This window comes from Molothrus aeneus, chromosome Z (genome assembly GCF_037042795.1).
Source record: "Molothrus aeneus isolate 106 chromosome Z, BPBGC_Maene_1.0, whole genome shotgun sequence".
NCBI classification, from domain to species: Eukaryota; Metazoa; Chordata; class Aves; order Passeriformes; family Icteridae; genus Molothrus; species Molothrus aeneus.
Window position 1 is genome coordinate 38,224,441 of NC_089680.1, and position 14,548 is coordinate 38,238,988.

The 14,548-nt window shown below is 40.6% G+C and overlaps 1 protein-coding gene across 1 annotated transcript; it reads left to right on the forward strand.

Annotated features, from left to right (window-relative positions):
* Positions 1-4,040: 4,040 nt before the first annotated feature.
* CDC20B (cell division cycle 20B) lies at positions 4,041-14,340 on the forward strand. The gene is given in 8 exon segments (XM_066569764.1): positions 4,041-4,139; positions 6,283-6,367; positions 8,947-9,056; positions 10,506-10,659; positions 10,662-10,705; positions 11,556-11,616; positions 11,619-11,643; positions 14,118-14,340. Coding segments are annotated over 8 exon segments (801 nt in total).
* The last annotated feature ends 208 nt before the right edge of the window (positions 14,341-14,548 follow it).

Below are 14,548 nucleotides of genomic sequence, written 5' to 3' on the forward strand. Positions count from 1 at the left end.
CTTCCTGCGCCGGCCTTGATTCAGCTGTACATATCTAAACAGAAGCGCTCGTTTTATACTATTTTCCCCCGTCTGCTCGCTCTTTCTTGGCGCGTTTGACCGCCTGCCGGAGCCGTGCCCAGCCCAGCATCCGCGGCTGCTGCTCTTAGGCACGGGCACGGCAGGACCAAAACCAGCGCGAGCTAAGAGCAGGCTGACAGGAAGCCTTGGCCGATCTGGGCTCTCGGTGTCCTGCGGCGTGGGCAGGCGGCAGGCTGGGAGCGGGCGGGAGCGCGGGCAGGGCGCGGGGCAGCGCGCAGGGAAACGCGCCCGGGCAGAGGGAGGACGGAAATCCTCCGGCGGGGAGTTTGTGCGAGGTGAGTGTCGGTGCTCCCGTCTCCCGCTGCCGGGGCTGCGGCAGGGCAGAGCTGCAGCAGCCTGCGCGGGCTGCCCAGGCACAGCAAGCGCCAGGACGGCGTCCTCTCGATTCTTAAATTTACACCGAAGTGCTGGAGCAAGTCCAGAGGAGGGTAGCAAAGCTGGTGAAGCTGCACAAGTGCTGTGAGGAGCAGCTGAGGGAGCTGGGAGTGTTTATCCTGGAGAAAAGGAGGCTCAGGGGTGACCTTATCACTCTCTACAGCTGCCTGAAAGGAGACTGTGGCCAGGTGGGGATCAGTCTCTTCTTCCAGACACCAGTGTCGGGCCAGGAGGAAACTGCCTCAAGCTATTTGGTTTAGGTTGGATATTAGAAGGAATTTCTTCACAAAAAGGCTGATTAGACATTGGAATGGACTGCCTAGGGAAGTGGTGGGGGCACTGTCCCTGGAAGTGTTTAAAGAAACACTAGGCATGGCACTGAGTGCCATGGTCTATTGACATGGTGGTGTTAGGTTATAGGCTGGACTTGATGATCTCAGAGGTCTTTTCCAACCTAATTAATTCTGTGATTTTCTCACAGGAGCAGGTTGCTGTTGTGAAAGGAAAGCTGTACCCACAATTCCCATTCCCAGCGTGCAGACAGCTTAGGGCAGCAGGCCATACAGACAGCTGACACTGAGTGGGGTGAAAGGATGAAAGGAAAGAGGAAAAAACTGGTCTTATCCCTAGCCAAGAAGTGTCTTTGGCACATGTGCCTTTTTTTGCTGTGATGTGGGACACGCAGGGATGGATTTAGGTTCCATTGGACTGCAAGAGGCCACAGGGTCTTCACCAGCACCTTCACATCTGGAAAAGCTATCAACGACTGACAGAAGGGTAGGAGAGCTCATACAGGCCTCTCGTTTGCTTCCTTTGCTTCTCCTTTACCGTGTGTGCAGCTCCTGCAGGCGCAGCCATAGCTGCAGACCAGTCTGGAGGGAGGCCTGGCTTTGGCGGGGTGTGCACCCACGGCAGGAGGAGCTGGCCTCGCGTGGTTGTTTCCTCTCAAAAGCCTAAGGCTCCATGAATTGACAAAGGGACACTGCCCAGGGGTCACCCACACTCTACTCACCCTAGAAGGGATCTACTGGGGGGCCATTCAGAATGCAGATCAAACTTCAGTGCTCTGGAGGACAGACGATTCCAGGGGAGGCTGTTTCTCTCCGTCAGCAACAGAGGGAGCTGACGGAACATCGAATGAGCTCTGAGTGCTGACTGCTGCTTCCAGCAGCGCCTGGGGAGAGTGGGGAAGGGTTTGCATGCTGCATGTCCACAAAGGGCTTCCTGGAAGATGAACTTTACATGGTTCACTCCTTGATTATCATATCGAAATATTTAGAAAAGGAATAAAAGATGCTCCTATGTGCTCTGGATATGTTCCTGTGAGTATGGTCAGAAAGTGTAATTCTATTTTCTACTAAGGAGAATACCAGAGCTTTTCAGTAATGCATGCTCAGGTCTAGGAAACTCTGGCTCTAAAACAGTCTGAAGCCTTTCTGTCTTCTAGAGCAGAAAGTTCTTCATGCTGCCTCTACAAGCAGTGCTGAAAGCCTGTGTGGTCCTGGGAAATCAGATGCTAATTTTCTAACAAGCAGGATTTTCTGTAACTAGCCAATAAACCTAAGGCCAGACATGAGCTGCAGTAGTAAGCAGGCATTCTTTATAAAGGGAATGATCAATCTGATCTTGTTTAGACATCTCTTTTAAGATAAGATGAATAGTGCTGTAGAAATATCTCTTTTTCTCACCGACAAAAGCAAAGCAGAGTGACTGCTCCAAATGTCAGTACTGTCCCACTTAGTCTGCAGATCTGCTTTCTGAGTACTCTCTTACATAGTCAGTGCTATTCTAAAAAGTGCTTGACATATATTCCCATGCACATTATTAAAGGGAATTTTTTCCATTAAAACTGTTTTTACAGTAACACCTCAGATGCCTAAGAAATTATCTATGACAAAAACTACTCTACCTAGCAGTCATGCTGCAACAGGTTTGGAAGGAAGGAATACCAGGAGAGCTGAAACAGAAAAGGTGAGTTATGCCATATTCAAATGCACAGACAGGATATTTGCTTTGTCTTTGGCCTGGAATCAGTTATGAGGGTACTACCTTATTGACATGGATAACAGTAACATGAGAAGGTCCATTTAGGAAATGTCTGATGGAGAAAAGTTAGGAGTAACTTTTTTATTGCTTATTTGATTCAGTTTTTCTTCTTTTTCTCTAGGCTATTATCCTGTAAACTAAAATCAAAACTAAACTAATGAAGTCCCCAAGATGGGTTTGTTACCTCTGAGAGAAAGCATATACTGAAATAAATATCCATGAAGAACATGAATGACTCAGTTTTCCACTTGCTTTAACAAGCACTGTGTGTGTAGAAGATAATTGCTTCAGTTCTTCAGGATGTAGCTGTTGGTTTTATCACACAGACAGAATGAGGTGCTATGAAAAAAATACAAAAAAGTTACCAAAAAGTACCTTTCTGAGAATATTGTTGTGAAAATAGGTGGTCAGATTTTGATCAAGGTTGAAAGAACACAAGGAATCTGCTTAACATGTGAAACAAAGACTTCAGAACACTTCCTGTTTAAGTGTTATTTTCTATTGCTGTACATTTTATCAGTTTATTCTTTGTAGTAAACACTGGCACACAATTTTTTTTTTAAGGCAGTATCCATGCCTTTTTGGACCATAAGTCTATACTTCAGCTACCTGCCTTCATTAGTGAAAAAGTTTCTCTTCAGTACAAAATTGACTTCTTGTGTGAAGCATTGGTACTTGCATTAGAAAATCTATTACCATAATATGACACTCAAAATCTCTTCTCTACTTTACTGCTATCTCCTTGGGACTGTTCAAATATTAAGATGAAAATTTTTAGTCAGTGATTACAATTTCTCCTGTTCTTTCCTTCCATGGATTGCACCAGTTCCAAAGTTATATGAAGAGGTTAGTAGCTGCTTTCACACAATTACTCTTTTGACCATAACTATTGAGTGAATTTGCTTCAGAAAAGCATACCTAAAGTCTTTTTTATAGCATTTTGTAATCCTTAATTCATATAATTGAGAAGTTTCTACGAGGGTACTAAGCTGAACTTCTAACAAAAGGAGGTGATGTCAGCATTGATGGACTAATTAGGGTTGTTGTCTGATGCTTTGTAATAGTGATACTCTTGAACATCTCTGGATGTTGGAAAGAGAACATGCTTTTGTACCATTCTGGGAAATATGATTCTTGGGACAATCACTTAATTTTCTTAATAAACAAACTAGTCTTGAAATTCTTCCTTTCAAGAGGAAACAATGCTTTCTTTGCTCTCACTCTCCTCCATCAACTGATTGGAGAGTCAGTAAATTTTAGAACCCTTAAAATAAACAACCCAATTGTTTTAATAGTCTTAGTTCAATCTAGCCAACAGAGAAATTCAATGTAACTGCTCTTTTTTGATGAGATAATAAACTCTTACCATGAAGTTATGTACAGAAAACATTTTTTTCTTATAATGGAAGTCTTTTACAAGATGAGTACATGTTGCTCTGTTCAAATGGAGTAATAGAATTATTTGGGTTGGATGGGATTTAAATGTAATCTAGTCCAAACCACCTGCAGTGATGAGGGACATTTTCAACTTGATCAAGATGCGGAGAGCCCTGTCCAACTGGGCCTTGAATGTTTTCCAGGATGAGGCATCCACCACCTCTTCAGGCAACATATTGCACTTCTTCACCACCCTCACTGTAAAAATCTCTTCCTTTTACCTAGTGTCAATCTCCCCTCCTTTAATTTAAAACCATTACCTCTTGTCCCATCACAACATGCCCTGCTAAAAGGTCTGTACTTCTCCTTCTTGTCAGCCCCCTGTAAATATTGAAAGGCTTCAATAAGGACTTCCCAGGGTCCCTCCTTCAGGCTGAACAACCACATCTCTCTCAGCCTGTCCTCACAGAAGAGTGCTCCAGCCCTCTGATCACTTTTGTGGGTCTGCTCTGGACCCATTCCAGCAGGTCTTTCTTGTGTTGAAGGCCTCAGAGCTGGACACAGCATTCGAGGTGGGATCTCACCAGAGTGGAACAGAGAAGCAGAATCACCTCCCTCAATTTGCTGGCCACACGGTTTTTGTGTGGCCCAGGTTTTCTGGGCTATAACTGCCCATTTCCAGCTCATGTCCAGCTTTTATCCATCCATGCCCCCAAATCCTTCCGGGCAGGGCTGCTCTCAATCTGTTCACCCCCAGCCTGTGTTGATACCGGAGGTTGCCCTGAGCGATGAGCAGCACCTTGAACTTGGGCTTACTGAACCTCATGAAGTTCACGTGGATTCTGTGTAAACCTAGGTTTATATTGTGACTTACATGTAGAAACTGAGTTAGAGCAAATATGTTCAGAGTTCTAGATCCAGGACTACAACCATTTCCTAAATTGTGATATGGGCATCTTTGCAATACGTTGTGGTATGAACAAAATGTAAGTTCTTCCTAAAACCATTTGAAAGTCTGTCCTGGCTAAATCCATAAGAAAATCTACTTCTCAAATACAGTAATAAATGACTATTTACTTTGTGCAGCCTATTAGTATAAAGGAATGGGATCTGTTGAGAATAGTCTGTTGAAAACAGAATCTTCTCACATACCAGTGAGTGTGTGTGGTCTCTCTGTGGGACAGAATATTACTTCCTTGCATACACAATCAATTTTCCACAGAAATGTCTGCACTAATTTTAGAGAGACACATATCCAAGCAATGTGATTAGCTTTCTGCCAAGTTGTCTGTATAAATCATATATGTGCCTCTCAAAGCTGAAGGCCTGCTGTAGAACAGCTGGAATATATAAAGGAGAAACACTTCTGTTATCCAGTTATGTTTTTCTAAGACTTTTCTTGTCATGATTGCAGCATGAGTGACACAGACTGTGCGTGGAAGGGCAGATTTCACAGACGTTGGAGAGAAAGAATTCACTGATCTTGAATGGCTGGTAAAAATATCCACTGCATTTCCACATTACTGTATATAAATAATTACAGAACAAACAGAAAATTGGCATCAGAGGATTCATCTCAGTGACCAAAGAAGAAATGTGAAGAAATATGTGAAGAAATACATATTACTAGGAATTTTAACGAACTAGGGTGAAGATATTCCTGTCTATGTGAGCTGATCTGAGTCTTCGAATCTTGGTTAAAGACATAATGATTCAGATGTCTCTTTCCTTATTTTTGCTGCATCATCTCTTTCTTTCATACCCAAGGAAATGTTAATGTAATTTTTCAGATCATATTCCTCAGGGATACCTTGTAGCTATTTTCCACTTTATATTGTAGCACTGGTTTAGGGAATGGGATCATGGAGTCGAGTGTCTGTGAGCCTGGTTTGAGGGAGGACTCTGACATCCAGGGGGTGTGATGCTGTAATCAATGGCCCTGCAGTGTGTGCACCACAGAACTGCTCTTCCCTCACGGGCAGATTTATTGACAGCATCCAGGAAATGTCATTGCAAGCTCATAACAGTAGCCCAAATGCCAGTTCAGAAGAGGACAAGAGGTCACTAAGGTTTGACAGGTGACCCAGGCAGTAACTCCAGGATTGGACCTTCTTCCACTGCTAAGGTGGCCTTTTCAAAGAGCTTTGTTAAAGTGTGTGTGATCATTAGCAGTGAAACCATGTTTTATGGAAGGAAAAATATCTTGAGTCTCTCAGGTTAGAGCAATATGATTTGAACATGATATTCTGTATTTGTTATTCATTTCCCATCCCAGAGACAGGCTGTTTTGAGGCTTTTATGTAATGACTATTGAGTCCTTTGATGGGTTTGGTGTTGTCCACAATATTTAAATATGTTTTTCAACTGACTTCTTAATTCAGGCAAGTTTTCACTTCAGCTTAGCTTCCAATGGTCCCAGAGGTTGGATATAGCATTGCAGAAAGTGGTGATGTGTAGGTCTGGGAAAATACTAGTTGCCTCTGGAAAGGTACCTTCCAATTTTCAGGCACATTGAACAACAAGATAGTACAGTCTGCATCTACACTGGAAAAGCAAGTGCATCTACCTCTTCCAGTAAGTGTAACAGAGTAATACAAAGTGGCTGAGAGCTACCTGCCCACAGCTATTTCTAGAGTTCTCACAAACTCTGAACACAGTATTCCAGCTTTTTCAGTGTGGTTAACCCCTGGCCCTCCTTTGGCCCCCATCTGATACACTGGTGGTCCTAAAACATTAATTTCCTTTAGCTTTTCTGTTTCAGAACACATCAAGCAGTATAGGGTTGTGCTGTGGAAGGGGCAGGGGATGTATGTTGTATGGACTGTGGAGTACATGAGATCAGGGCATGCAGAGGTAGTGGAGTTTTGCTGCTCTTGCCTGCAGGGAAAGGCCAAACTTTCCCTAGCAGTGGTTTCATCTGTGGTGGAGTTGGTGATTTACTACATAAAATGTCCTATGAATGACTGGGAATTAGGGGGTGTGAATGATCAAGTGATTTGAAAACAGGGGGAATCTGAAAAGAAATTATACAGGTATTCCCATACTTACTTGAGTGTGATACAGTTCATTGAATATCAGACTAATATTTAGGTGTCTTCTGTCTTGGACAGATGATTTGTTTTGGTGCTCTGGTTATTTCTCTTTATGAATCTGGATTTCAACCCTTGTAGAAGAAATTGGGGTTTATGTGATAGATTTGTGTTTTCTTTCCTTGCTTTCCTCAGTGCAAATAAGCCTCATTTCAGAGCAGTTAATAGCAACAGTATAGGGGAAAATCCCAGTGTTTTTTTCCCTTGATGACAGATGAATATAGGCTTTAAGAATACCAGGTTTGATGTCACCCATCTACTTGTTAATTGAGTAGTTTGATGGGACAGTACTGACTACTTGTCACTTCCTGAGTCTCATTTTGAGAATTGACACAGCCATGTGAGTGCCAAAATCTTATCAAAAGTCAGTGATATTCACTACTATCCAGGCAAAATAACAAAATGGCACAATGAAATTTAATTTCCACTAAGAAATGCCTGTTAACATATGCCTGTTATGCATATTAACATGCCTGTTGTGCATATTAATGTACCCATGAAGTAGGTGGTTAAAGCTGAAAGGGTAAACAGTATGATTTGGGGTAGATGAATTACTCACAAGAGAAGAGAATCCTGAAATGAGTTGGAGATGTCTCATTGTGTATTACCAGCTACCAGCACTACAGAAGAAAATTATATACAGACTTTCAGAAATGTTATTATTCATTGAATATTACAATTATGTGCCCTAAATTTTATGAATTATTTTACTTGTTGGGATTCAGAAAGCCTTTGAAATTTTTTTCAAAAGTAATAAAATAATCTAGATATTAGAAATATAGTTTTTTCTGTACTGCAAAGTTTCATTTCAGTAATGTTAGACATTTTTAGGGTTAGAATGCAGTGCTACAAGTCCCATTGCGCAGACCTGAGGTCGTTCCTGCAAAACCTTCTTAATTAACTCCAGAGAATTTTAGACACAGAAGGAAATTGCTGTAATCTAGTTGCTCATCTTTAGAAAGAAGGAATACTACAACTAAGAGGAGAAACAATTGCTGTCTGTCCAACTGAATTTTGGAATAGGGGATAAGGTTAAGGACAGAGTATGGAATGGATTTATGATGTAAGTTTTCCATAACTGTCATTGAAATTTTATGAAGGATGTGTATGTGTATATTTACTGAGTACAAACATTTTATCAGTGTTGAATTCTTTTTTTGAACCAAAGAGGTTAGTTGTAGAGATAAATATCATATTCTGCCCTTGAAACTTTTAAGAGTCATTGTAATTACTACCCTCTGGGGAATAATTTGAAGAAGGAAATTAAAACACAGAGAAAATTTTAAAAATGTGGGTCTTCAGCTTTTTGCTCTATGCACTATAGCAATGTAATTTCTTATACATAAAAATCTAGTATTAAATCATTCAAAACACTAATGATCTGGCTTTTTTTCATAGTGCTGAGGAATCTTTGCAGCCTAATGTAGACAGTGACCACAAAAGATGACTCTTCTTTCTCACACCTGTATTGGCTTTTGTTTCTCGTTACCATGCTGTCATGAGCTCAGTGTGGTGTGATCAAAGGGCGTTTGCTTTAAAAACCTTTTCCTGTGGTTAGGTGTCGGTGGGACAGACATTTGTGGGAAATAAACCCCAGAGAGTAAAAGAATTAATTACTGTATTTCGGAGCAGGAGAGCACACAGGAACAAATCTGCTGCTAGCAAATTCTGCAAAAGGCAAAAAAAGAGAAAAAACACCATATTTTATATTAATCATTAAACAAAATATAGTGGAGCCTATTCTCAGTTCTACCTGGCTGAATGCATGGAGGTTTCAAAAAGCTGTTGAAATGTGGCCTCTACCTAAGTCTAGTGTGTCTATTGTTTTGAGCCTAACCAGGATAAATTAGGCCCTTCAAGCCTCCTCTGAGCTGTGTAGAGGCAAATATAATGAGAATGTGAAAGGCATAGGCCTTAGAAAAAATGGTGGTGTTTTTTTTGTGTTACTGATTTGTGTGTGATCAATCTTCAAATGCAGGATGTCAAGAGGGGACCCAAAATGAAGTTAGGAGTGTTACCACCATGAAGCCATCCACACCTTTGGAGCAAGAAGTGAGGCTGCATACTACTGACTGGTGCAATGATTAAGTTAATTCCTCCAATGTGTTGTTTCTTTTCAAAAACTGTGAATTCTTCTGTGTGTTTCAAGAAAGATGGTTATATGTCCCCTTCACATAGAATGGAAAAGCTGCAGGACATAACTCTCATACAGCTTCCTTCAGCTATAGATCTCAATACAACTTTCAAATCAAATAGATCTACCTCCACTTAAAATTAAGTTAAATGTTTCAGCGATCAGCCTTGGCTAGTAGCCAGTAGCCACAGCAGCAGTTTCATTGAATGGACTTTGAAATATCTTTTTTTGGAAGATAGCAGTGACATCATTTGTGGTTTGGGTGACACCTTGTAAATTCTCACTTATGTCTTTTTGCAGAGGAAGCAAAAATTAAACACTCAAAAGTTACACACATAAATCTCAGGTCTGAAGATTTTGAGCACTTCATAAGATCTAACGAACTATTTATGTGTATGTGTTTATAATTGTCCCTGGAAAGTTTTTTTCAACATAGTTTTGCAAGTGTTCATGCATATCCATGAACAGGATGACGGTTTGCTGGTATGATATACACTGATAATGCACAAGATATGCCCCAAGACTGATAACATTATCAACAGTGGTCTACAGAAATGATTTCTGCTGCAACAGTCAGGTCTATAATTAAACAGGTTGATGGATTCAGCTGTTCTCCAGAGAAATTTCAGTTACCAAAAAAAGATGCCAGACCTTGGATTATGGTAGCACATTCTTTGCTTCGGGGTCATGCAAAATGAGAATGTCCTGGTTTGGTATTAAATGTTGTACACCATCTGCTGCTGACCTGCATGACATAACAGGGTGTTCTGGAGCTAATTATTACAGAGATTTGTAAGTTGCAAGCACAATGTGCTCAGTGTCAGGGACAATGGAAGCAGTACTCCCACCATCCATTTGCTGAGTTAGCCCTGAAGATGAGGAGCAGAGTTTCCTTAATAACTTTTTGAATTTTCCCCTACCATTTGCAGGGTAAATGTAACTATTAACTCAAAGATGGTGGATAAACCGTACCATATAGACTCTGTCTTATGTCTTTTTCAGTCACAAGAATTACCTTGGAACAAGGGTGTTTTTGGGTCTGTATCTGTTGGAGAAGGAGCCTCATTTCTGGTGGAAGAAGTTAGGGTGAGTGATTGGCAATGTAAAATCCTGGGTGAGAGATTAAAAAATTCTAGTGGGTAAACTGTAACTCAGATGCTGCCGTGTAAACATACACACTTGAGGAGATTAGACTTACAAAGACCTGGGCTTGTCAGAGATATTCTCCTTCATGTAAGTGGAATGCTTGCCAGTAAAGGCTTCATAGAAGAATTCTCTAGATGTTTTTCCCTCAAAAATTCCCTCTAGATGTTTTTCTCTCTCCCTCAAACCATACTTCCCCTTACCCCAGCTTAATTATCTACTGTTTTTTTGCAGTAATTTTTAGTAGCTTTCTTCTAGAGCTAAACATGCTGGGCTGGAGCCTTGAGAATCTCATTGCTGCCAATGTAGGACCTGCTGCACATATCTGGAATGGATAAACTTTTGATTTGAAAGCCATTGAAGGCACTGATTTGAATTCCAGTTCCAAACACATTTCATGTCTGGCTTGGATAAAAAAGGAATATGCCTTGCAGTTTGGATCAGTGATGGAGAAGTGGAAGTACTAGATAATTTAATTTTTTTTGGTCTTTCTCCATTTTTTAGCTAAAGTGGCTACCAAACTATTTGATACTGATTTTTTTTTTAATGGAAACAAATGGAAAAGGTTTGCTAGACTACAGAAGAACTCTGCTGAAAACATATGTAGCACTTCCCAGTATCATAACCTACCTTACTGAACATCCAGACCTAGTGACATCCAGAATTAGCTGCATGCAATGAAGATCCTAAAACAAAAAAGCCGACGGCTGAATTAATGATTCAGTTTTCCAGTGACAGTCAGATTATCCTTCCATCAGTAAGAGGAACTCTCATTAAATTATTTTGTTTAGCACAGGCTATGTTTTTCTTGTATGTCTTTTGCTAAGATCACTCTAGCAGTCAATGTCTTTACAGTTCAATTCAAAACACTCCTTATAGGTTCACATTTGAGAATTTGACTTCAATCTGATTATACACATTTATCTGTACCTACTGTTATGTGACACTACTACTAACAAGAGGATTTTGTGTGACTGTAGCTGAGATGCTAAGATAAGTACTGGCCCTACCTGCTGCAGTCATGAAGTACAGTGCTTCCATGTATGAACTCACAAAGACTGACATGTAAATAAATAGCTTTAAACTCATAGGTATGTACCCCTTCAATTCAGTCTGACTTCTGCATCACTGATAAAGGTATTGAAATTTGGAAGTACTCATGGTCTTACTTGTGAAATAAATGAGCTTGAAGTTTTCCCTATGTCAATTCAGAACTGGGGAGTGGCCAAAATTGTAAACAAATGAGGGGAATGAATTTTTCTTTCTTCCTGCTGTCAAATTTTTATTTCTTGTTTGTTTTGGATTGGCAGTTGTGGAACATTGAAACCAGAAAGAGGCTGAGAAATATGTTTGGCCACCTGTCTGTAACTGGGGCTGGAATCATTGTATTCTGAGCAGGTGAGTAGTAAAGTCTATTCCCAGAAAGAGCCCTGCTGCTTTTACTCAGGCAAATGACCCATTCATTTTAGCTGATTTTCTTGGCTTTGTTCAAATATGATTTACCTCTTCCCCCATCTCTCCCCCCATCTCAGAAATCAGTAGTAGATTTATTGTATGACAGGAAAGCAGCCAAAGACGATTTAACCTGTTTCTGCAGTCTCTGTTTCTTACTCTCCTTCCAAAAATCTGTCACCACTTGCAGAATTTCACTATGCTTTGGAGACTGCGACTGGCTTTGTGCAAAGCCTGAGCTTGAAATAATTTTGTCTCCAGTGGGTCTGAACTTCAAATATCATGGCCTGCCCTGTGCTGGGGAAACAGTGTGTAACTTAGATGGCTCCACCATTGATATCAAGACTCCATCTGTCTTCCCAAATGCACAGCAGAGCACAGCTGTTAGGAGTTGCACACCTCTCCAGCTGTGTATCTGCAAAGAAAGGCCAGCTCATTGCTATCTGCAACCCAAGAAGGGATGGAGTGGTTGACCTCTGCATTGTCAAGGGTGTATTTTTAGTAGCAGGTGAATATTTTGCATTTAGGTATCATTTCAGTATGTGGGCTCAGATGACAAAGATCAGATGTATTCTTGTGGTTTTTTTTCCATCCCACTTTCTGTTTCAGATCTTTGATTCACACATGAAGGGGCTGAGGAGAGACTTGTGCATGATGAATGCTTCTGTGATTTTAAAATCATATGTTAGTGTTCTGTTTTACTTAAATAGAAAGATAATAGAAAGGGTAGGCTGACTTTATTGTTAACTCACAATGAAACTATTATCTCTTGATAAGAGCAGCAGTGGTAGATTTATTTTTGGTTTCACAAGATGTTCTGGTTGTGATTGTATGAGGTCTGCAAGGTGGAGGTGCAAGGAGGTACAGGCATACCAGCTGAACAAACAGTTAATAAACTGCAGTTGCAATTATGCTGTATGGGTTAGGTTACAAGGATGCAGGTGGAACATCCTGCCAGTGCCAAGTGGCATAACCTCACTGCAGTAAGAAATAGTTTGGGTTCACATTTCCTCCCGGCCAAAGCAGTGAAAACAACAGGAACTTCGGAGCAGAAATTGATGACAAAATTCAGCGTGAACCTGTGAACTACAGTTACGGTTGATGCATTAGGTTTTCTTTTACTAGGTTTGAAATTAACCAGATAATTCTAATATCAGGGCAGAGTTAAAATAACTGCACAAGGAGAAAAAAAATACATGGAGTTAATATTAATTGTTACTAAAATTAGAGCATCATTCTTACACTAAACTTCACTGTGGAAGTTTCCAAAGTATCAATTGACTTTGGTATTACATTGTAATAGTTGTGGTTAAAAATAGTCCAACAGCACATCATCATGAATCTGTAAATAAATTTTAGTACCATAAAGTCCATTACACAGGCACAACACAAGGACATTTCTTGCAGTAAGTCAGGTTTGTGTGTGCATTTTTAGTGCTTCTAAGTAACTCAATATGTATGTGAAAAATCTTTAGGAGTCATTGCGGGAAAATATCCAGTTACTAACCCTTATTTAATATAATTAAAATCCTTAAATAAATCTATTGCAATAATGTCAGATACCTGTTTCTCAGATACCCAGAAGGATTGTATTGAACTTGCTGATTTTATTTCAGTGTCATACTAGTTTTAAGTGTGAATTTCAGCAGGAATCTCTTCTGATTTGTTATAGGATTAATGTAAGTAATATTCATAAAAAATAGCAAAATGTATTGCAAGGTATTTTCAGTTCAACTCCCATATTAATGCGCAAAAGCCATATCTAGGAGCTAAACTTCATCAGTAGCAGTGCATCCAGGCAGGATATTCCTTCCTGCCTTTGGTAGACTGATGATACTGGAACAGAGTATTAGACTGATGATATTGTAGAACTGTGAATCCATTTCCTAGCAAGCAGCTGGTGCAGCAGTGTCAAGCTGTGCAGATTTTTCTAAAGCCTTGGAGTGGGAGGGAGAAACAAGGCAAGGGAAGGGACAGAACCAAAGAATACAGGTGACTTGCCAGAAAGCTCTTTAGTAGAACAATGCAATTTTACACTGCCTCTCAGTTGGGCGTGGAGTCACACCTGGCTTTGGCAAAAATCACTTAGTGAAAGGGTTTTTCATGAAGAACAGGCAATAATTTACATTAAATGGCTCAGAAGTTGAACAGAGTGTAGATTAGTGCTTGTGGAAAAGAAACCTGGGAGTCAGCAGGTGTTCCACCCAGCTGGAATGGGGCAGCTGCTGGGCTCCTTCCTGCTGTCAGTCACCTCCGCAGTCAGCGTGTGCTTTGGTAGCTGTTCTGTGCTTCCTCTTACAGAAACACTGCTGTTCTGCTGCTTCACTGATGTGGTTTGCTTCTGAAGAAACACTGGTGTGACAGAGTTGCTTTTCATGTTCCATTAACATCAAACCTATGCTGTCTGTTCTCGTCTGCAGTGGTACAGTACTAGGATTTGCCGATCACTGTGAAGTTCAGGTTGCTCATCACTATGTTGGGATTCTTTGTCAAAACAAACAAATCATTAGCAGCCTGAAATTTTCACTAGCCAACCTGTTGCTGGCAATTTGGTCTAGAGGTAGTACATTGAATATCTGGCCTAGCAACCCTGGGGTGAAATTGCAGTCACAGACACTGAAAACCAGTTCCTTCCTTTCTTAGCAGTTAAAGTATATGAAGAAGACATGCTGCTCAGGCAATTTCTCAAATTATCTTACTGACGTCTATTAGTTTCCTCTGTCTGTAATTCAATTAATTTTAAACCAGTTCTCTTCGTATATAAGCTTGCTAGGGTTTTGATACTAGATAAGTAGGCCTTTGTAAATATATTGCCAAACAGAAATAATGTTTATCACAATTTCTTCTACCT